General features: G+C 43.8%; 1 protein-coding gene across 3 annotated transcripts in view; it reads left to right on the top strand.

Annotated features, from left to right (window-relative positions):
* CTNND2 (catenin delta 2) overlaps window positions 1-15,532 on the top strand; it is an 837,284-nt gene extending 821,752 nt beyond the window's left edge. For all 3 annotated transcript variants that reach the window (XM_037063010.1, XM_037063012.1, XM_037063011.1), the window contains 3 exons: window positions 3,322-3,453; window positions 8,677-8,750; window positions 14,609-15,532. In XM_037063010.1, the coding sequence (XP_036918905.1) occupies window positions 3,322-3,453; window positions 8,677-8,750; window positions 14,609-14,869 (467 nt within the window). In that variant the 3' untranslated portion in view covers window positions 14,870-15,532. The remainder of the gene's footprint in view (window positions 1-3,321; window positions 3,454-8,676; window positions 8,751-14,608) is intronic.
* Window positions 15,533-21,590: the final 6,058 nt, after the last annotated feature.

The raw sequence follows: 21,590 nt of genomic DNA, 5'->3' as shown, positions 1-21,590 counted from the left end.
GAAGATTTCATTACTGATCAGCTTTCTATTATTACCTTTAAACCAGCAGATAAATGATGGACAAATTCATATTACAACCAAGCATAATCTTTAAGCCATGTATGTTTTTCTAATTTTGTCACCTTCTCACTGCTTTTGAACTAACATTTTTTATTTATTTCTAAAGATATTTTACTTTTATACCCTTTTTCAATCATGTCATATAATGCCAAAGATTAGGGAAACACTAAAGAAACATATGAGCACACTGTTTGGTATATATGGGACACAGGATTTATTGTGGTTTTACTCAAACTTGTCATTTGATTTTTGCATTGTGGTTCCATTGTGAGAAGGATGAATACATGACTATATGTGCATATAGGTGCTCCTGCATGTGTGCCCACGTGTACACACATGTGCAAGCACACACACCTGTATGGGCTTTTATTAAAGAAATCCCCTCCCTACTCTTTGCTGCCCTCTCACTGCTGAGGAAATAATTTCAGGAGCCACTACTCACAGGGCATGATAGAGAACATGCCCCAGCAGAAGCCCCTCTCTCCTTGAGAACACTTGTCATAAAACTCTGCCCCTCACTGCACTGTGGAGAAGATGAGGAAAATTAGAAATCAATGGGAAATACTTGATGGAAATAAATGACCCTCTCCCAACCCCATGAAAGCTTATATTCTTTAGTGTGGTCTTACTGGTCCTAACATTTAGTCCTACCGTAGATGAGCCAGGACCCTCGCCCATGTGACTGGAGAAACTTCTGCCTATCTCAGAAGCACAGCAAATTATTTCCATACTTCTTAAAAAAATAAAACGCAATGAGTCTGGCAAGTACAAGGATGGTATCTTTTTAAAAACTTTAATTGCTAAGAACCAACCAGCATCAGGAAGATAAAATGCTCTAATAGATTGGAAGGTGCCAGAAGGAGCAGCAGCACCTTATCAGGATGTTAACATCCCAGCCATTCAGTTAAGGCTTTGCCTGGTGTTCCCTAGGCCAGACCCATCAAAGACACCCAATAAACACTTGTGGGCATGATACGATTTTTCCCAGAGTATCACCCAGGTTTACCAGAGACCACTGTGTGTGAGGTCTCAGGAGATAATTACACACTTGATGTAGTTTAATAAACCCCACCATCTGTGCAATATTAGATTCTAATTTCAAAAACTTTGGTCAACAGGCTCCAAAATATTGTCTCTTTGCGATTGCCTGGCAGTGACTAATAAATGGCTAGCCTTCATGCAGAAAGACCTAGAAGCAAAGGAGCAAGGGCAGGCAAGGGACTCTCCCAGGAAAGAACAATGGAGAACAGAAAAGAGGGGCAGCCGGTGCAGGAGGTGAGCGGGACACAGTCAAGAAGGCTCTGAGAATACATGGGACTAGGCAGAGTCTGGTTGATTTACATGGAGCAAATGTGGTTTCTTTCCCTGTCTTCCCACTGGGTTTACGCTCAGAGATTCTGGTCCAGCTGGTTTCAGTGGACCTCAAGCATCTGTATTTTTCAAAGTATTCCAAGCAATTACTCCCGATGGACAGCCCAGAATTGGAAACCTCTGAGAGTTTCAAGACCTCAGCGTTGAGCCTTGATTCTCTTGTGATAGGTTTGAGAAGTGAGTTGCAGCTTTTCAGGAGACAGGAAGTGATGCAAATGCCCTTTGTTTACCTCCTAGCATCTGGCTGTGACATCTGAGTACCAGTCTTTTATTCTGGTTTATTTGCACATACATCTCCTCACCTGGCTGGGAGCTCCTCTGGTTTAGAAACACGAGTTGTGATGCAACTCATGTTTCTGTCTCCCCGTGTCTAAAGTAGGGATTTTCACATAGGAGATACTGAATTTGATTAAATGAAGCAGTGATTCAGAGAGTGAAAAGAGGGATATGTTCAGGGAGCAAGGTTACCCAGTGGGCTAACCCACTGAGGGATTCTGCGGAGAGTGTGAATGATAAGCTTCAGGGAAAACTGAGGCTTGACTGGGGAGGAGCATGGACACTAGCCAAGGAAAAAGGGCTTTATCCTAAAAATCAAAGTTCCCCAGAGTTCCCCTGGCCTTAATAATCACCAAGTCTGCTTGTTAAATATGAATTCCTAGGTCTATTTCCTGAAAGTTCAGAGCCCAACAATTGGGGGCTTAGTCCTGGAATCCCTAAGATCTCAGGTGAGTCTCAAGGTTAGACAAGTTTCTGAAGCACTGCCCCAAACACAGGAAGCTGGGCAAGGATTTGAGGCAGAACCGTATTTTGCTGAGCTCATACGGAGTCAGATGCAATTGAGTAAGCTCCAGATGGGAGTGGCATCTCAAGGAGCATGGAGAGCAACGTAAGGGCAACCACAGAGTGGGGTGCACAGCACGCACAGGCACACTGTGCACCCTGCGCCACATCTCTTCATTGACAGGGCTGTTTAGTTCCTCCCAGTTCATCCCATCTTTCAAGAAAACTAAACCTCTTCTCATTTAGTCCTTTACCTCCAAGTTCAGCCTTTTTTGTGTTCTGGGGCCAGTTTGTTAAAGAATCATGGAATTCCCAGGGGACTCCCCTAATCACAGTCTATCACTGTAGAAATGGAGACACAAAGGGGTGACAGGGCTCACTCTCCAGGGTCCACCAAGTGTCGAAGGGCTGGCCGAGGTGCAAGGTATAGGTGACCAATTGTTGGGGGCACTCATCAAAAGAGCTGGAGCAAGATGCTGCCCCATCATGAAGAAGGAACCGTCCCCACACCCTGCCCCCAGCCCACCCCAGCAGGTGGGTCTTTGCAGGCTGGAGTCTTTCGGCTCCATAGATCACCCTGTGTGGAGAGTTGCTTCCTTTGTCATCCTTTAGGGGAGTTTCTGGGTGACTTTGTATTTAAGTACAACTTATTTCATTTTAAGTACTTATATTAATCAGAGATTCTTCAATATCAGCAATTGCTCCTCTGAGACACATAATTTAAAAAGGGAGGAAGATAGAAGAAAGGAAGGGAGAGAGAGAGAAAATGAGAAGAAAGAGAAGTAAACCTTCTCACTCTTAAAACTGTCCCATACACCTTGAGCAGGTCATGTTCCCACCGAATGTCTCTCTAAAAATGATGGCCCCCGGATAGAGTTCTTAATTATTTGCCTTCAGCATCATGTGCCCCCTTAACTACAAAACACCAAATGACGCAGGGTAAGGAAATGAGTAAAGACAAGGAAACCTTTGCACGCAAAGACAAGGTCCATGCCCACATATTGACATATGGCAAGCCAGGTGTATCTATGACCTTAACTGTTCATGTGGAGCACTATCCATGCTGTGAAATGAGACTCAGAAAGTCAGCCTTTTGATTTTTCTATGCAGCAAGTGCCCCAGCTTCACCCCGGGAAATGATCAGCCTCAAAGAAAGGAAAACAGACTACGAGTCCACTGGCAGCAACGCCACCTACCACGGAACGAAAGGAGAGCACACCTCCAGGAAAGACACCATGACAGGTGAGCTCCACCCTGTGTGTTACCCCCTCGGAGCTGGTGGCTAGATCTGGGGCAGGGAAGAAGACTGGGACATCAGACTTCAAGCTGTGCTTGACAGCCCAGCAGGGCTTAGCGGCAAGCAGGTCACTTGCGAGCTTGACAGTAAAAACCCCCGGGGATTGGAGATGAGGAGATTAAGCCTGAGGTGTAAAAATTTAGCATTGCAAAATAGCCAAGAGAAGATGTCCTCTATACAGGTTAGTATCAGTCTTTCTTTATCCACCCCTTTCCTCCCACTTGCCCAGCTCTTGATATTCTCTCAAATTAGAGGCAGAAGTCATCACAGGTTTCTTCTTAGTTGGCATATCAAGCTTTGCCCATTAGCGATGAAGGGAGGAGCAAAGGGATAAAAAAATCAAAGAAAGGGGAGGGGAGAAGAGGGATGGGAAAGGAGGGGAGGGAGGAGAGGAATAGGGAAGACGGCAAAGGAAGGGAATTTAAGGGAAATCCATTTCTGTTGAGACATTTTCCCCTTTTACCTTGAAACTGAACTCCCAAGAAGATTCATTAGAACCAATGACCACAATTTCCCTGAGGAGGACTTGATCTTTCATGCTCCTCATCCTTCACTGCCCCAATCATACCCATTGTCTCTCCTGTCTCATCAGCTGGTACTCTGTGGAGGCCAAATGGGTGCCCATTACCACCCCTGCAATGTGCCCTGCCCAGGGAGTTCAATATCCAGACTTGACCTTGACTCTGTTTTTACTCTGTGCAGCTCTCCTTGGGGCAAGGTTTTGCCTTTCACATTCCTCAGCCCCTCCAGGCTCTCCACGCACTACCTTCCACCCTCATTTGCCCCTCCTCCAGGTATGGATGCGGAGGGGGTTATGCCTTGGAAACAGAGCTGCCAGAGTCACCAGGATCTCTCAGGACTCATACCCTTCTTTGCCACGTAGATATAGAGATGTGTCCCTCCTGAAAACTGGCCACGAGGAACAGGCTTTAACAAAAGGCTTTAACAAAACAGGGCCAGATTGGGCCAGTCATTAAACTGGGGTTCAAAGAGCTCGACTCTAAGCACACACTGAGGCCCTGTTATCAGAAAAACCTTAAAAGCATGGGATGCGTTTCTCTACTATTTAGGTGCAGACCTGCAGGGAAGCAGAATAGATGAGGTGGATGATTTATGAAGATTTCTTCCAGACGAGAATAGCTAAGAAAATATTTCTAATGGTAACTGTACTTACCCCAGAGGCAGTGTCTCCCCAAGTAACTCTGCACGGCTCCACAGAGAGAGGCGTAGTCAATAGATGCTCAGGATCCCCACTCCTAGGTGGCCACTCTGCCTCCAGGTGCAGAGTTACAAAGCAAATGTCTCAACCTCACTCCTGAACCGTCGCCTGGATGGGAGAACTGAGCTTGTTACCCAGGATGCACCTTATCATTTTCATTCACTGGCTTTTCCCCCATCGATGTCACCCAGCTGAGGAACAAGGGAAGTTGTGAATGCAGATGCTGAGTCCCTAGAGTCACCACATTGAGCGGACAATCTGATTTGCTCGGATGGCTCCACAGCAGTTGGGACACTAAACTCACCTGACCCATCCATTTTGCAACTATTATTGCCTGAGGTAGCCACCTCACGGGCAGCCTGGGATGATAAATTGAGATGATTTAATCATAAGAAAAATTATGAAATTGCCTGCATTGTTATTTAACTTTTCTCTTGAACTTTCTTGCCCAGTGGAATCATTCAAAAGGCTTTTAAATATGAGTGTTTATGTTAAGATAATTCCAGTGGTAGATAATCATGCCCTGCACACATAATAATCTAAAAATAAAATCTAATATGTTTCTGATGTGTAGTTTTCCTAGAAAATAGCAGGGATCTCAACAACTCTAGTATTGAGATCATGTGAATTTTCAAACTTTGATATGTGTAAATTTTCAAACTTATATAGAGGCTCACACAGCTTTGCTCTACTTAATTTAAAAATGCAATTTAATAATACACGATCAATCATGTAGCAAGCCTAGAGGGACACTGCTATCTTTATTGAACAACACGTTTACACAGGAAGGTTCCCTTAAACCTAACTGTGTGAGAGGTAGTCATTATTATCGTATCGATGATGGTGACAGACGGTGGTGGTGCTGCTGCTGGTGACGGAGGAGGTACAGTGATGGCGGTGTGAATGAGGGAGTATCGGCGATGAGGTAAATGGAGATCAGGGTGTTGTGGTGAGACAGGTGGTGACATTCACCACTTTCTACAGTGGTTTGAATAAGCCCTCGCCCACACGGGGTGGGAGCCAGCAAACCGTAGAGGAATGGAAGGGATGAATTGCCAACCTCCACTCTGCCATACTTCCTCACGTGCCCATCATTCCAGTGTTTACTTGCAGATCAGATTTCGTAGGACCTCCTCATCAGGAGCACTACTTTCTCTCATTCACCAGTAATTCCAGAGGACACCGAGTTCAGCATGTTGAAAACCTGAAAAATGGCCACTTCCTCATTTCTAAGGCATCAATGGATGAGTATGTCTTACCATTTTCCCCAAAGTAAACATTCTTTCTGCTGTGGGAAAACCATGGGAAGCTTCACCCTCAAAATCCAACGATGGAAAAGCTTAAGTGAGGCAGTTCTTTGCCTAGGTTATAGTCTCATCTGTGATGTCTTAGAAATATAGATCCATTTAGGTTTTCTCATTCCAGGCTTCCCTGCACCCCCTTTTCTGGATTCATTTTCTCACTTAGATGGAGTCTCTTAAGATGTCTCTCTCTTTAGTGCTTCTTTGCCACAGAGGAGTCTTCAGGAAGCCAAAGTCAGCTGCTCATTCAGGCGTGCAGGGCTGTTATGGCTTTTTCTTGCCTTCATAATCCCCTGGGAATATTACGTGTTGAGAAGCACACATCACAGGAGGGCCGTGTGATCCTGGCAGCTACACAGGCTGACTTTAAAAATTCACTGGGGGATTTTGCCCTGCACTCTAAGCTTCCCAAATGCCTTCACATCAAATGGTCCAGTCTGTTTTTGTCAGTGTCTCTCTTGCCTTTGAAAGCTGTTCTAATCTTTAATATGCTGATTTGGTTGGAAACAGGGGCCTATAAAAGATGGAAAGGCACTTACCTGTGAGTCTCCTCTGAGCTCTGCTTGCAGGAGCAGAGCATTCATGAAGGCGTCTGTTTCACGGGTCTGCAAAGGACACAAGTTCAGTCTCAGCTGCACAGTCTCCTCCAAATGGGTGAAGTGGACAGAGAGCAGGAGGAAGGAACTTCAGGAGAGACAGCTTAGCCCAGAAGCCACAAACACAACAGGGAGGGAAGCTGGGGCTATGATAGCGCATGGTCTACCAAATAAAATTGTATTTTATTCCAAAAGAAATTTTTTTCACCTTATTCTTGAAGCGACATTTTCCATCAGCAAATTGTAGCTCTGAAGGCAAGTTTCTTAGGTTTATTCATATTCATTGATTCATTCATTCAGCAAATAAAGCATCCATTCTGTGAGCATCCATTGAGGCCAGGCACTGTCCCAGATGCTGGGGTTGCCTACAAAGGTATCAAGACAGACCGATCTCTGTCCTCACAGAGCTTCTGCTCTCATACATGAAAGCAAATACACAAGATAAACAATAGAACAAACTCACCAAGAAGGTAATAACACATAGTGTTGAGCATGATAGGGAAAATAAACAAGGTAATGAGATAGAGGGTGTCTAGTGCCTGGGGTTACTTTATCTGACAAGTTCAAGGGGAAACATTTGAGCCGAAACCTACCCATCAGCAAGGAGAGGCAGTCCAGAGTCTGGGGGAAGCGAGTTCCAGGGAGCAGGATTAGCCAGTAAGTACAACATCCCTGAAGCAAAATAAACTTGGCAGGCTCAAGCTAGGAAAGCAGGCCAGCATAGCTGGGGCTCCCCAAACAAGGGAAGATGAGTGAGAGATGCTGCAGAAAGTTAGGCAGAGGCCAGATCATTCAGAGCCTCATAGGTCATAATAGGGAGCTTGGCTTTTTATCATAATCCAATTTGTCTAACAAGATGCCCACTTGGCTATTGGGGAAAGGATGGACTGGGGAAGCAGGGTTGGGCAGAGCAGAAGCTGGGCCTTCAAAGAGGCATCTAGAGCATTGGTCCTGGCACGGATGGTTGTTTTCACAGTGATACAATCAGAAGTGGTGTGTATTCAGCAGGAGTCTGTCTGAGTGGTGCTTAAAATCGAAAGTAGGCTTTCATCCCTCACTGCTCAAATACAATTTCCCGAGTGGAGCTTTATTGCACAGCTATTATGTGCTCTTAGTAATAACTGCAGGTGAGATGATAGGTTACACTGACTTTGTGTCTAGACTGGCCTGTCTCTATGACAGAAGAGATGGTGTGTCGTCCTGTTTCATTATCCCGTAGATACTGGAAGCAAAAGATAAGTCCTTCTTTATTTCTAGAGTGTTTTATACCCCAGTGGCTCGTACAAAAATGTTTTCAAGATCTGTCTTTAATCATAACCTTATCCTTGCTATGAAGGGGTTGGTACACGGGGCCCTTCCTCTGGGCCTGTGGCATGAGCCTCATTGGTTCCAGGTGAGGAAGTGGGCAGATGAGCACCCCACCAAGGCCTTTGGAAGCTGCCAGTAACTAGAAGAGACATCCTTTCCTTTCAACTAGGCTGCTCACAAGGCAGAATGGGGGCTCCTGTGTCTGTCTCACAGGATTCCAAAGCCACAGCCTCCCAGACGCGCCAGGCACAGGCAGGTGGTGCTTCCCGCCTGTCCTTCGGGCCTTTGAGAAATGAACTGCCTGAGAGATGGCCGGGAGCTTCTGCGAGCTCAAATTAGAAATTTCATTCTTGTCACTCTCCTGCTGAAAACAAAGCTGCTGATACAGATTCCTGCATGCTTCAGTGCAAGTGACAAGCTTTCATTATCTCCGAGTTTTCACCAGAAAGGAAGGCCATAAAACCTGCAAAATGACCATCTGTTTGTCGCACCTGCCCTGACCCTGTCTGCAGTCTGAACATTAGTGCAGGAGGCTGACAAAATATGGGGATTTTATAGAAGAACTATGCTTCTTTCTTACTATCTGTATGCAAAGTGAAGTGTTTGGGGCCAAAGAATTTCTTCCACTTGGAATGGTCCATGAGAAACCAGGCTGGTTAGGGCAAGAAATTGCTTTGAACACTATTAGTCCTCCATTAGAAATTGTGATTTCTTTACTAACACATTTGTTCCCTTTGCTTTCAGCTCCAAATACTGGAATTTCAACTTTGTATAGGAATTCATATGGTGCGCCCACTGAAGACATCAAACATAACCAGGTAAAGGAGACACAAAACGTTTTTATTTATTTTCCCCTTCTACTTGTGTGAACAGCCTGGAATTGTTAAAATAAGTTCACTTCTATCTAGCATGCCTACAGAATAATAATTTTTTAAAGTCCTGTTCCCTGCTGCCCTTCCCTCAGACATCACCCCATGTGGGTGGTGGCAGTCATTATAACAGCCTCCAATTTGAAAAGAATCTTAGATTTTACCACAACCACACACATTATTTTGTGGTGGAAAACAAGCTTTCTACTGTGATGCAAAACTAAAAGAAAGAAGGCAAGCCCCAATTACACACACATAAGATGCTGGTTACTAGACAAATTGGCTAATTACTAGACAGGAATTAAGCGGTTCCTATAACCCAGCCAACTCTCATTCAGAAGAAAGCATTCATTATGAATGATACTTATTAGCCAGACAGACTCATCGACTTCTATATGAACAGCTAAATAGAACGCATTTTAAAGGGCCTTGCAACTCAAAGTCTAGTGGAAGCAGCAGCACCAACGCCACCGGGAGCTTGTTAGAAATGCAGAACAGATTCTTCTCTGTCCCTAACCCCAACTTGTCCAAGGTCTCCAGCATCAGACTCACATTGTCTCAAGTGTCTGAGTGACTTTTGTGTCTGTCCAGGCTTAAGGAGCTCTGGGATGGTAGAAACCTAAAGAACTGACCTAAGTTTGTGCCTGTGTGTTTTATTCAGTAAACATTCATTGAAACCCATTTGCTCCGCGGTTTCTATGGGGACTATAAAAGCCAAAAGGCACAGCCTCAGCTCCATCATTGATGAATAGCCTCATACTTTTCTCCCCCTTGTGTGATCATCGTGGAAAGAATGGCATTCCTTGTACCTGTTGGCTACTAACAACCATTGCCAGAATGGGCTTCTTGCTGATCGATTCCTCTCATGCATCAGGAAAGCTGGGCTGAAAAGATAAACCCAAAACCTGTTTTCTTGATCACAGTCCCCAGATAAAAGTCAACATGGAAGGACAATGGATTGTTTTTGAACATTTCTCAACACCCACCAGGGCAGCATCTCTGAAAAGGAAAGAGACCCCCTTCCAGTGGGTAGAATAGAACCATTTCTGAGGGAAGGAGGAGGGGGACATGAAAAGTATCTCCTAGACCTGAAGTTATTTTTGCTCTAATCAACCATCAACAGGAGAAAGGAGAGTGGTTAGAGGAGTTGTCCTTTTGCCCTCAATTTTCCAGTTCATGCACAGCCGCCCCTGAAACACCTGGTGCTGTTTACAACACCCTGGGGAGTGCCCGGACCCTCCTGACACATCACGAGCGTCTACTTGGCCTCTCTCAATTCTAGTCATTGCTAAAAGCAAAGAGGCCAATGAATAAATAAGTCAGGGAATGAACCGTACAGCAGAGATTACCAGGTGGCTCCAACTATTCCCGTGTCAAGATGCCTGCCCAAACACAGGGGAAAATAGAAAAAAAGGGTAAGGAAATGCCACCTCTGTTTATGGAAATCCACCCTTTTTCTTTTAACAAATATTAGGAACTGTGAGTGAACTGTCCCCAGCTTTTAAAGATATGTATAGGATGGGATAGGACCCTGTTTGCATCCAAGAGTAGATTAGTGTTTAGTTTCGGTAGCTCAAGAGAAGTTTGTCACCAGAGTCAGCCTATTCTGCCCTTCTCTCATGGAATTTTGCTATTTTTGGCAATGAAGAAACACCCTGGTGTGACCTAGAGGTCCCGGGCATCTTATAGTGTGGCTGCTGGAGGTACCAAAGGACTGCTTGCAATCTAGAAGTAGAGGACGGCCCATAATGGTGGTAAGGGCACATTCTTTTCACCTCAGCCTCTTCGAAGCATTTAAGAAAATTAGAATTAATGGGCGAAGGTGGCATCTCCCCAGCAAGAGAGAGCACAGCCGACTGTAGCCCTTTCCCCAAGGGCCCCAGAGTGAATTTGACTCAGCCTCAGTGGGAACATCAAGGCCACAGGGTCCCAGGGGAATGCTGCTGGAACCTTCAGGCATGGGTACCAAGCTCCGCACCTTGTCAGCCCTGGGGAGATGTCGGCAGAGCTGAGTCCTGTGGCCGTTATCCAGTGCCTTCGTTAGTCCCCGAGCAGGTCCAGCAAAGAGAAGTAGACAATCAGATTGTTAACTCCATTCTAATTCTTGAATGCCAACCAAAAATGGTTGTTTTTTCCTCTTAAAAACGTCCAAGGGAATCATTATAACATGCCATGAACTTGGTGAGAAGAAACTAAAGTGTTTTACTTATTTTGGACTCTTATTAGAATAAACTTTGGGTCTACCTTCAGGTCCCTCTTGGGAAGTAAATTGAGTTTGATCTTCCTAACCATTTGAAAGAGGAGACAATCTGGTTGTCTTCCAGCGGGGTGGGTCTAGACACCACCTTGCCGGCATCATCCATAATTCAGATTCTCTGGCCTTGCATTCTCTGAATGTGTTCATCGGGGGAATTTCTCGGTGCCCAGAGTGACCTCACAGCCTCTCAGCTGGTAAAAGGCCAGCTGGAACAATTTAACCAGGTGGGGCGGTCTGAGTTTGTTCACTTTCAGTGTCAAAACTTGTCCTCTGCTGTGCACTCTAGTCTCGTGGATGTCCTAGTTACCAACTAGGCCTCACAGGCTTCACAGCCATCCGCTGGTGACTGCACAGTGAATCCTCTTAGAGAAGAAGCAATTCCCTGGTGGAAACTGGTTTCAGGTGGATCTCTGAGGATGAGGCATCAGCAGCTCATGGCCAAGTGAGGTAGGGGCCTGAGCGATAGCTGTGGACCAGGCTTTTCATGAGTCAGAGGAAAAGGGGCGGGGCTGCTGCTCAGCTGTGGGACTACCTGGGACTCAAGTCGTATTTTCAGTGAATTCCAAGCTGAAGGACTCCTAGACAAAACAACCATTAGTGGGAAATAAGGTTGGTGATCCTTGGTTTTCATGTAACCAACAGGTTACAGACATCATTTTAAGAGGTAACTACTTACACATTCCAAAAATTCTCTTGAGTTTCTACCAGTCCATTCCATCCTTATAAAGAAAAAATAGCATATACAACTGTATATACGCAGATAGCAACAGAATCTTTGTTCATGAACTAGAACGTGAACAAGGGGATTTGGTGTTTTCATTCTGATTATTATTCATGACAACAGAAGAGCATCTTGAGTGCCTAGCTGGTTTTCTTAGTCTCACTTCCAGGTGGTCAGGACAGAAACAGAAGTTTCCCAGAAATAAAGAAACTGACAAGGGTGAGGTTTGCTTCTGGTCACCCAACTTGGAACTGGCAAAGACTCTAACAAGGTTCTCCTGCCCTCTTATCCCATTTTCCCTGCTCTATAACCATGGTTCTCTAATTTAAGCATGAGTCAGCTAGACCCAGATTACAGAAGGGAGGGAGGGAGGGAGGGAGGGAGGGAGGGAGGGAGGGAGGAAGGAAGGAAGGAAGGAAGGAAGGAAGGAAGGAAGGAAATGAAGTAGAAGGGAAACAGAGAGAGAGCTAGAGAGAGAAGGAGGGAGAAGGGAAGGAGACACACACATACATACATATGTTTATGATTATATGAAGATTAATAAAGAAGAATTTGTTAAATGTTGAGTGTAGTGCCCAAAGAAATAGAAACACAGTAAATTCTAGTTCCCTTCCTGCATAATTTTTCCAACACTCCCAAGTCTGACCCTTTGCATGCTCTGTGCTTGGGTAGCAGCACAGTGTTGGAGTGGAGAAGCTCTACATGAGCACGCAGCTCTTCTGCGAACAGAAAAGGGCACCTTAGCTTGGTCTTAGCAAGGTTTAGTTGTACACATTGCAGATTAGTTCCAAATGCCTCTTTCATAGCCAGGCTCTCAGCCCAACAAACGTCTACACTCTGTGGACTTTCACAGGTAGACAGAAGCCTCATGCACTCAGCTACCCCTAACTAGAAGCGTGGTGCATACTGGATGGCAGCTGTGATGAAGCTCACCCTTTCTTTGAAGAACAGGTTGATTACTAGTATAAATCAATTACCTATCAGAGGGAGTTTCATGTACTTGAGAGAAGAATTATGTGCAGGCCATTAGAAGCATTCATTTACACATAACGTGCTAATTACAAATCATTATCTATTAACTAAGACCGATTTCCGGAGGACGTTTCCATGCTGAACCTTAGTTAAATTAATAGGGAATTACTGAATTGGCTTGAAAGTGATCAAACTGTGTTTCTTTAAGAGTGTTTTATCATTCACATCAGACCTCCTCCCTGATTGTTGCACATGAGCAAAGCCTTGTGCATGCCTGTAAGCACCAGCTGTGGGACTGGCCTTGACCCCATGCCTTGGGAAGTTCTGCTCACTTCAGGGACATAGTCTTGGAAAGGAACCCCAGAAGGGAAAGGGATAGCTAGACCACCCTGACACATGCAAATGCTAATTATCAGCCCATGAACATGCTTTGTCTTACTGTTGCCTCTGCCAAGCAGAGGGAACTAATTCTTGACTTCACATATCTCAAAGGCTCCTGTGATTCCTTTAACCTTTGAAAGGTCCCCTAAAAAAGGATAGCAACCTGCAGAGGACAAGAATGCAAGCAGGAAGCACTGAGGTGGGCTGGGGACATGAGGCAATTCTGAAGACCCCTCACCCACTCACCAAAGCCTTCATAATTTCACAGCATTCTCAAGTTCCATCAAGTCTTAACTGAATCAAGTTGGAAACATTTGGGCCCTCCAGAGTGTATTATTCTAAATTTGGACTGGATTCTCTCTTTTTATTATGTGCTTCTCTGTGTATCTTTCTAAGGCTGTGGTACCTGTCCACTGAGGCAGGTGTGATGGAATGGCCCTACTACCAAGAAGCCTATTCCTCAAGAGAGGTATTGATCACAGCTCTCTGCCCTGGCAGGAAGATGCCTTGAGTGATCATGAGACCTTGTACATCTTCACTGTCTCTTTGTCTGGGATTGCAACACCTGGCTGTAACAGAGGATAGTCAGGAAAGATGAGAATCAGCTATTGTGTTCTGTACCGTCTCCTGTATACCTCTGTAATTTAAAAAGCTTATCTAGTAAAATGGTGCAGCTGCTGTGGCAGTTTGGAGATTCATCAAAAAGCAGAATCACCACAAGATCCAGCGGTTCCACTTCTAATCCTTTGAAAGAAAGGAGTCAGACAGATAGATACTAGTGTGCCATGTTCATTGCAGCATTATACAAAGTAGTCCAAAGGTGGAAACAAGCCGGGTGTCCATCGGTGAATGAAGAGATAAGCAAATGTGGTGTCTTCATACGTGGAATATTAGCCTTACAAAAGAAGCATCATGCGCATGCTGTAACACGGATGAACCTAAGGATATTAAGTGAAAGAACCAGACACAAAAGGATGAATATGATATGACTCCACTTATATGCAGTATCTGGGATATTCAAATCCATATGGAGACAGAAAGTAGAATGGTGGTCACCATGGGCTGGAGGAGGGGCAAATGGGGAGTTATGTTTGATGGGGAAAGAGTTTCTGTTTGGGATGATGAAAAAGTTCTGAAAACGAATGGTGGTGGTAGTTGCACAACACTGTGGAGGAACTTGATGCCACTAATTATACCATTAAAAATGGTTAAAGTGGTAAATGTCATCTTATGAATATTTTACCACAATAGTTATTTTTTGAAAAAGGTGATCTAGAATGGGTAGCATGTAGACCCTGGAACCAATGTTCTAAAAAGACAGGCAATCAGTAGCTGGCGATATCTGGGGACACGCCATGCTGGTGAACGCCTGGGTGACGTGCGCTGCCTCGCCCCAGGGAGGGTGGCGTGCCCAGACAAGGGAGGAAGTGGGGCGGGGGAACGGACTGACCCAGGTGGATCTTCTCTCCCGTGCAGGTTTCAGCACAGCCAGTCCCACAGGAGCCCAGCAGAAAAGATTACGAGACCTACCAGCCGTTTCAGAATTCCACAAGAAATTACGACGAGTCCTTCTTCGAGGACCAGGTCCACCATCGCCCTCCAGCCAGCGAGTATACCATGCACCTGGGACTCAAGTCCACCGGCAACTATGTCGACTTCTACTCGGCTGCCCGTCCCTACAGTGAACTGAACTATGAAACAAGCCACTACCCCGCCTCCCCCGACTCCTGGGTGTGAGGGGCGGGCGGCACGAGGCGCTCCGGGAACAGTGCATGTGCATGCATACCACAAGACATTGCTTTTTTTTAAAATTTTTTTTCCCTGCAAATTTAGTTTGTTAAAGCCTGTTCCATAGGAAGGCTGTGATAACCAGTAAGGAAATATTAAGATCTATTTTAGAAAGCTAAATGAATCGAAAGGTAACTTGGACATCAGTAGAAAGCTAAAGCGATCCTAAAGATGACCTTGTGACACCTTTTTAGTTTGCGCTGTAAGGGATAACAAGTGCTGTGTACTGAGCGTGGCCGGAGGTGGCACACAGGGCGCGGCTGGGGCGGCCGGGGCGGTGGGGCGGGAAGCTTCTAAGCACAGAGGCAGGCAGCACAGGTCACACACATCAGAGGGACGGCTTCTCACGCTTTGTTTACTCTCTTCATCCGTTGTGATTCTAGGCTTCCGGTTGCATTGGGGTTCCTCTGTACAGCAAGATGTTTCTTGCCTTTTGTTAATGCATTGTTGTAAAGTATTTGATGTACATTACAGATTAAAGAAGAGAAGCGCGTTGTGTATATTACACCAATGCCGCAGTGTTTCCTCATCTATGGTTCTAAATATTGCTTCGATCTCAAACTTTTGAAAGATGTATGGATTTCCAGTTTTTCTTTTTCTTATTCTCAGTATGTTTTAACAAAAAAAAATGGGGAAAAAGGAATATTTAGCAGTATTGTTCGTTCTGATATGTGAACTTGTTTGTGGCAACTAAGCAAGGCATCCAGCAGTTTCTGACAATTAACATACATCATTCCACACTCCTTGTCAACGAAGTGCTTTTTCACTGCCTAAAATTTTAGATGTAGATATTTGAAATAGATTTTTTCATTTATACCAGTTTTCTTTATGATGATACAGTGTTAAAAGAAAATAAATTACAATTGATCTGTCATCCACATTTGCTAAGAATGTCTATTTCCAAGGACCTATCTTACAAAATACACATTCTTGCTTGTGTGTCTGTGCGTGTGTGTGAGTGTGTGTATGTCCACGTATGTATAAAAATGACCCGTGTGAGATTTTATTTTGACAGAAGCGATTTCATTGGCTGTTCATCTTGTACAACCTTCGTTTTTGGTTTTTAGTATAAATGTACATCAGTTTGTTCCTTCCGTACTCTATCTATGCTTCTGACCATCTAGTGACTCAGGATATTAGGCCAGTTGAAGTGAAGTTATAGGATTTTCACACATTCACACTTTCTCCAATACCAACTCTTTCTACAGGTCCATTTCCTTTCCTGTTTTATGCCCTCAGAACACGATAAACCATGGCCAACTCAATAATTTCACTTTGGGGCCAATTACTTGAACTATCCACAGAAAATGTAAACTGCTCGCCTTATTCCTCCCAAACTTTTTTGTTCATGTGGCAGGGAGCAGTAGACTATGATGGACTAGATTATTGAAATTGAACTTGAAGCGAATGTTAGAATAGTGGTTAACAGAGCTCAGAAATAAGGCTCACCATTTAAAAGAACACGGGCTGTGGGTAAATTAGCTTTGCTCTTTAGATGCAAGTGACTGAGGCCAATAGGTGCCTAGTAAATGTTAACTGTTCTTGGAAAAAAAATAAAACATTAAATAACAAAAGAAATTGGCTGCCATCTTCCTTTAAAACTTGCTCCCCTTCACTCAACATAGTTGAATTCAGCTCCAAGTCTAAAATCACTGTTTCCTTCTCCACATTTAAAAACAATCAAAAGAGTCTTTTGTTCATGCATGTCTTTGTGAATGAAAAGCTAATTTCCAGAATACAGCTGTAGAGAGAAATTTCCATACGCATTGTCCTACAAATTACCTACACAGTGGACCCTGTTGGGCTGTTTACTATAAGAGTCTACAGTTCTGGATTCCCTCCCAGGAATGCTTCAGTCCCCAGAGAGAGAGAGAAAGATGTAGCATAAAACACAATGTTTCCACTTAATTCATGTCATGGAAGGAAACAGTAAAGGTTTATCGAGGTAGAGATTGTGGTATAGTTGTGACTGTCAACACCCCAACAGCTGGTTTAACTTTTCCGAGGGTAACAGTAGGACACACTCCCCGGTTTGATTTGTACTGAGGGAAGTGAATGCAGGAGTTAAAAAGTCCTCCCAGCAGGAACTTCTTATTTCCTTTATGATTTTGAGTCTCTGCAGAGCTACATTTGCAACCCTTGAAGACCAGATGTCTCTGTTGCCTGGCATCCTTACTCTGAGAGCACTGTGCCAGGCTGGGATAACCTACTTCAGCCAGGAGCCTCCAGCATGAGGTAGAGGAAGAAGAAATAGAAGTACATTAATTACTGCTTCTCCGTTCCTAGAACTCTCAGCTCCACACCTCCTGAGGAACTCATTGGCATCAGTCCCCGGGTCCTGTTGAAGATAGCATCTAACAGCATTTGCATCAAATGAAACATTGCTACAAATGGTGCAGATGAATAGCCCCAGCTTCCAATTGCCAAGTGTCGGAGGAGAGGCGCTGCATGGGTTTGCCAACAGCTGCTTTGCTGGTCCAGACACATTGACGAGCTCCATTAGTGAAACATCCCAACCAGATATTCTGTCCACTGAAGAGCTAAGATTCTGAAAGGCAGCTGGCTTCACTTACTTTCCCAAGAATTTTTAAACCTGAAAAAAAAAAAACTGTTGGCAGTAGCACACCTGGGGCCAGAGTGTGCTCGTGGCATTGAGTGTGCTGTTAAGACCCGGGAGGAGGGGCAGCCAAACCATGTTATGGAATGAACACACACAGACAAGGAAAACTGTACAGGCTCCGGCGCAAACAATGCTCCTTTTTTATTCTAAAATCTTTTACTAAAAATCATCAGCATGTAATCCTGTAATGTAACAATATCACACTCAAGTACACCATATAACATTTTAGGTGAAATGTTCGATTAAAACTATAAATTATTACACCCATATTATTACCCTACCAACCACACTTAAGCAGGCATTACTTCTGCTGGGCCCTGTATTTTTAAACAGTTCCATTTTGTTTTAGACTGTTCCAGAGATGTCGAAAAGGCAGAAAAGAGAAGTCCCTTTTAGGTAGAAGTACATTGGGATGCAAGTTCACTAGTTTAGTTACTAGCTTATCATAAACAATTTTATGTGATTAATTTTGACCCTAGCAAAAATTGAGAGAGCTGCCTAGAGTCAGTGGTAAAGCAAACAGATCTTTTTTTAAATAATAGCACTAGAGCAAGAAATCTTCCCATTGTTAATATGTAAACATAGATAGTATTTAATTAAGGTTGCCAGATTCAACAAACAAAAATGCAAGACATTCAGTTAAAATTAAATTTCAGTGAAATAGACAATATTTTGTTTTAAATATAAGCATGTCCAATTCCATATTTGGAACATTTTCACACTAGAAATTTTTTATTGTTTTCTAAAATTCAAATTTAACTGGGCATCCTGTATTTTACCTGGCAACCCTTAATTTAATCTATATTTCTGCCATTATGTTTCTAAGGAGTAATGCTTAATAGAAAAATAAAAATCAATTCTGAAATTTATTATTTGATTAATCTCAATTATTGTACTACACTTGATCATAGCCAAAGGGACAAAAAGCAGTTATCATAGTTGCAACATTATATACTAAAACTGAGGATAATGTTGCCATCTGGCAGTTTCTGTGACGATCAGGTCGGATTTATGATCAGTATAAGACTGGTGAATGTTTAACAACTGATTCAAAGAAAAAAAATCGTGGTGTCTAGCATTGGCCAATTTCGGTGCTGTTCATGCACACACAATTTTCAAGCTACCAATACGATGTCACTGATTCAGAGTTAGAAGTGATGCTCAGTAACAGGCCAATATTTGATTTCCAGGATACAAATAAAGTAGACATAAATAATTTCAAGAGCATAGGTAAAAGTAAAAGGCAGTGAAATAATTAGGTTGTGATGGATTCTGAGTATTTATTACCTTTGGTTTCACGATCATTGATTTCATTGAAAGTTTCTATAATCCAGTACTTAAGAATGGCTGCATTTAACAACAAGCTTGCAAATTCCTCAAAATTTATCAACCAGCTCTTGCGAGCTGATAAAGCCCAGCAGCAGCTCTCACTGCCCATGACTTGGTAAACTGCTGTACAAATGTGTAATTAGCATTCGCTCGTCCGACCAACATTTATGGAAGTTATCCTGGAAGAGGCATGATACAAAAATTCTTGGCAAACGGATGTAATGAGGAAAACAGAGCTGTTCATAAGCAAACCTGGAACTTTCTCAGGCGGCGGGTCCCTGAGAAGGAGGGTGTTTTCCAAGGGTTGGAGAGTAGTGCTAGCCATCACCCACTGAGCCTCGAATTCCGGAACCGCCAGGAGCAGGGAAAGGCAGCCACACAAATGACCTGTACTGCATATTTCATTTTACAAAAATGAAGAAATAGAACGCTGTTTGCAACCTTGGCTGTGCTGAGGCGGTGGTTCCTGTGTCCCAGCGATAATGTCACACAGCTGCTTCTGGCTACTTCAGATACAACCCTGAGGTATTAATTTCTTATGGCTGCTATAACAAATTACCACCAACGTAATGGCTTTTAAAAAACCCAGAAATTTAGTAGCTCTGAAGGTAGAAGCTCAAGACAGGTCATCAGAGTTGTATTCCTTTGGGGGCTTGAGGGGAGAATTCGATTCCCTGGTCTCTCCAGCTGCTACAGGCCACCTGTGCTCCTAGGCACCACGGGTAAGGCAAGGAGAGAGCTTCCTCAATCAAATTCCCTCTCTCTCTTTCTATGCTGCCTCCCTCCTTTCTCTCATAAGGACCCATGTGATACATTGATAATGTCCCCGTCTCAAGCTCTCTAGTGAAATCACATCTGCAAAGTCCATTTTGCCATGTAAGGTAACATATTCACAGGTTCCAGGGATCAGGGCACAGCCATGTTGGGGGGGGAGGCTAGCTCCAGTCTGTCTACCGCATCTGGCATTTGCCATAGCACTGTCATTGAGTCCAGTCTTAGAATAGCTTTTTGCTGTATGGATATCTAAATTCCTAGGGTGAGTCCCTCAAAGAATGTAGCTTATATTAAATACTTTGGTGGATGGCAATAAAACTCCTTCCTTTTCTATTGTGGTATTCTTCTGGAATCTCTGAACAGGTGGTGATTCTCATAAATATTTCTGTTTTTTCTTTAAGAAGATTTTTTGCTAAAATTATTTATGTTAATTAACAATATTTATGCATCTTGAGGTGGAGGCAGCAAAAGATTAAATACACATAAAACAAATAGGAAATAGGAAGTGTAGGGATATGTGTAACAAAAGATCAAGTGTTTGAAAATATTTTCCAGCTTTATTGAGGTGTAACTGACACATAAGATATTTCAAGCGTACAATGTGATAATTTGATACATGAATACATTGTGAAAGGGTTCCCCCATCAAGTTCATTAACATAGAACACATGAAATTCTGCTCAGTAACTAGAATTACAATCACAATTTGGGTCCTTATATTTTTAAGTCTCATTCAAAGAAACAAGCTTATTTGCAACCGGGTCTTCCTCTGGTAGAGAGATGGAAGTTCCCGGTGTGAGTGGAAGTCACGGTATAAATGACAGAGGGAACCCCTGAAGGCTGGGATTTTCCAAGGGAAGATGGCAAGAAGCTGTTCTCATAGTGCCCCAGCCGATCCCACCCCCTCCCCATTCACAGTGGTCCACCCTTTTCAACTGAGGCAGGGTTCTGAGGTCCCAGGGTTCTGAGGTCCCAGGGTTCTGGCTCCGCCTCAGGCTCTGCCACCCCGTGTTTCAATGCTTCCTTGAAAGACACTCATAACTTTAAGAGACAGAGAAATGTGTCAGTAAAGAAAGGCACATGCCTTGCTCATTGATCACCAAAGAGTGGAATAGATTGTTTGGGGCTGAAATATGACACCCAGATTCATATAATGAAGAGGTGAATCCCAATTTTGAAGATAAGATTGTTTCAAAGGTAATTAAGTTAAACAAGCTCATTTGGGATAACCCTAATCCAATAGGACTGCTGTTCTTAAAACAAGATCAGGGCACAGCCATGCAAAGAGGGAAGATGATGTGAAGATCAGGGAGAAGACAACCATCTCCAAGCCAAGGAGAGAAGCCCCAGAAGAAATCAGCTCTGCTGACGTCATAATCACAAAACCCCAGCCTCTGGAACTCAGAGAAAATTAAGTTCTCTTGTTTAAGCCACTGATCTGAGCTACTTTGTGATGGCAGCCAAAGTAGCCATAGAGAGCTGTATTTAAAGCACAGCCAACCACCCATCTTGAGACCATTGAGAAGATAACAGGAAGACATCCCAGTTTCCAAACTGGGCTTTATGACACTTCCCCAAACATCACAGCCTTTCCTGACTCAGCCCAGGTCCCTGTTGAGCTACTAGGCCAGTGAGGTCACTGATTTCTCCGCCCTCTGCCCCAGGTGAGTGCCGAGCAGATGGCATTTCTGCCCCTCCCCTTCCCGTGCCACTCCACCTCTGTGCAAATCTTTCCATTAGGTCTCAGTCCTCTTTAAAAAGCATGTTGTCCCTGGGGGCCCTATGAGCTTGTGACGGTCTCCCTTGAGTACAGAAATTCAGCCATCTGATAAATGTGCTAAAGAACACACTTTTACAAACGTAATAACAAAATGGCTTCACTTTGTGTGCTGACTTGAATAGTGTCCCCTAAACTCACCCTCACTTGAAAACTCAGAATGTAACCTTA

This window comes from Sturnira hondurensis, unplaced genomic scaffold (genome assembly GCF_014824575.4).
Source record: "Sturnira hondurensis isolate 20B ecotype Veracruz unplaced genomic scaffold, ASM1482457v3 Scaffold0014384, whole genome shotgun sequence".
Lineage (NCBI taxonomy): Eukaryota > Metazoa > Chordata > Mammalia > Chiroptera > Phyllostomidae > Sturnira > Sturnira hondurensis.
The sequence above is the reverse complement of the archived record's forward strand: the minus strand, read 5'-3'. Positions and strand labels throughout refer to the sequence as shown.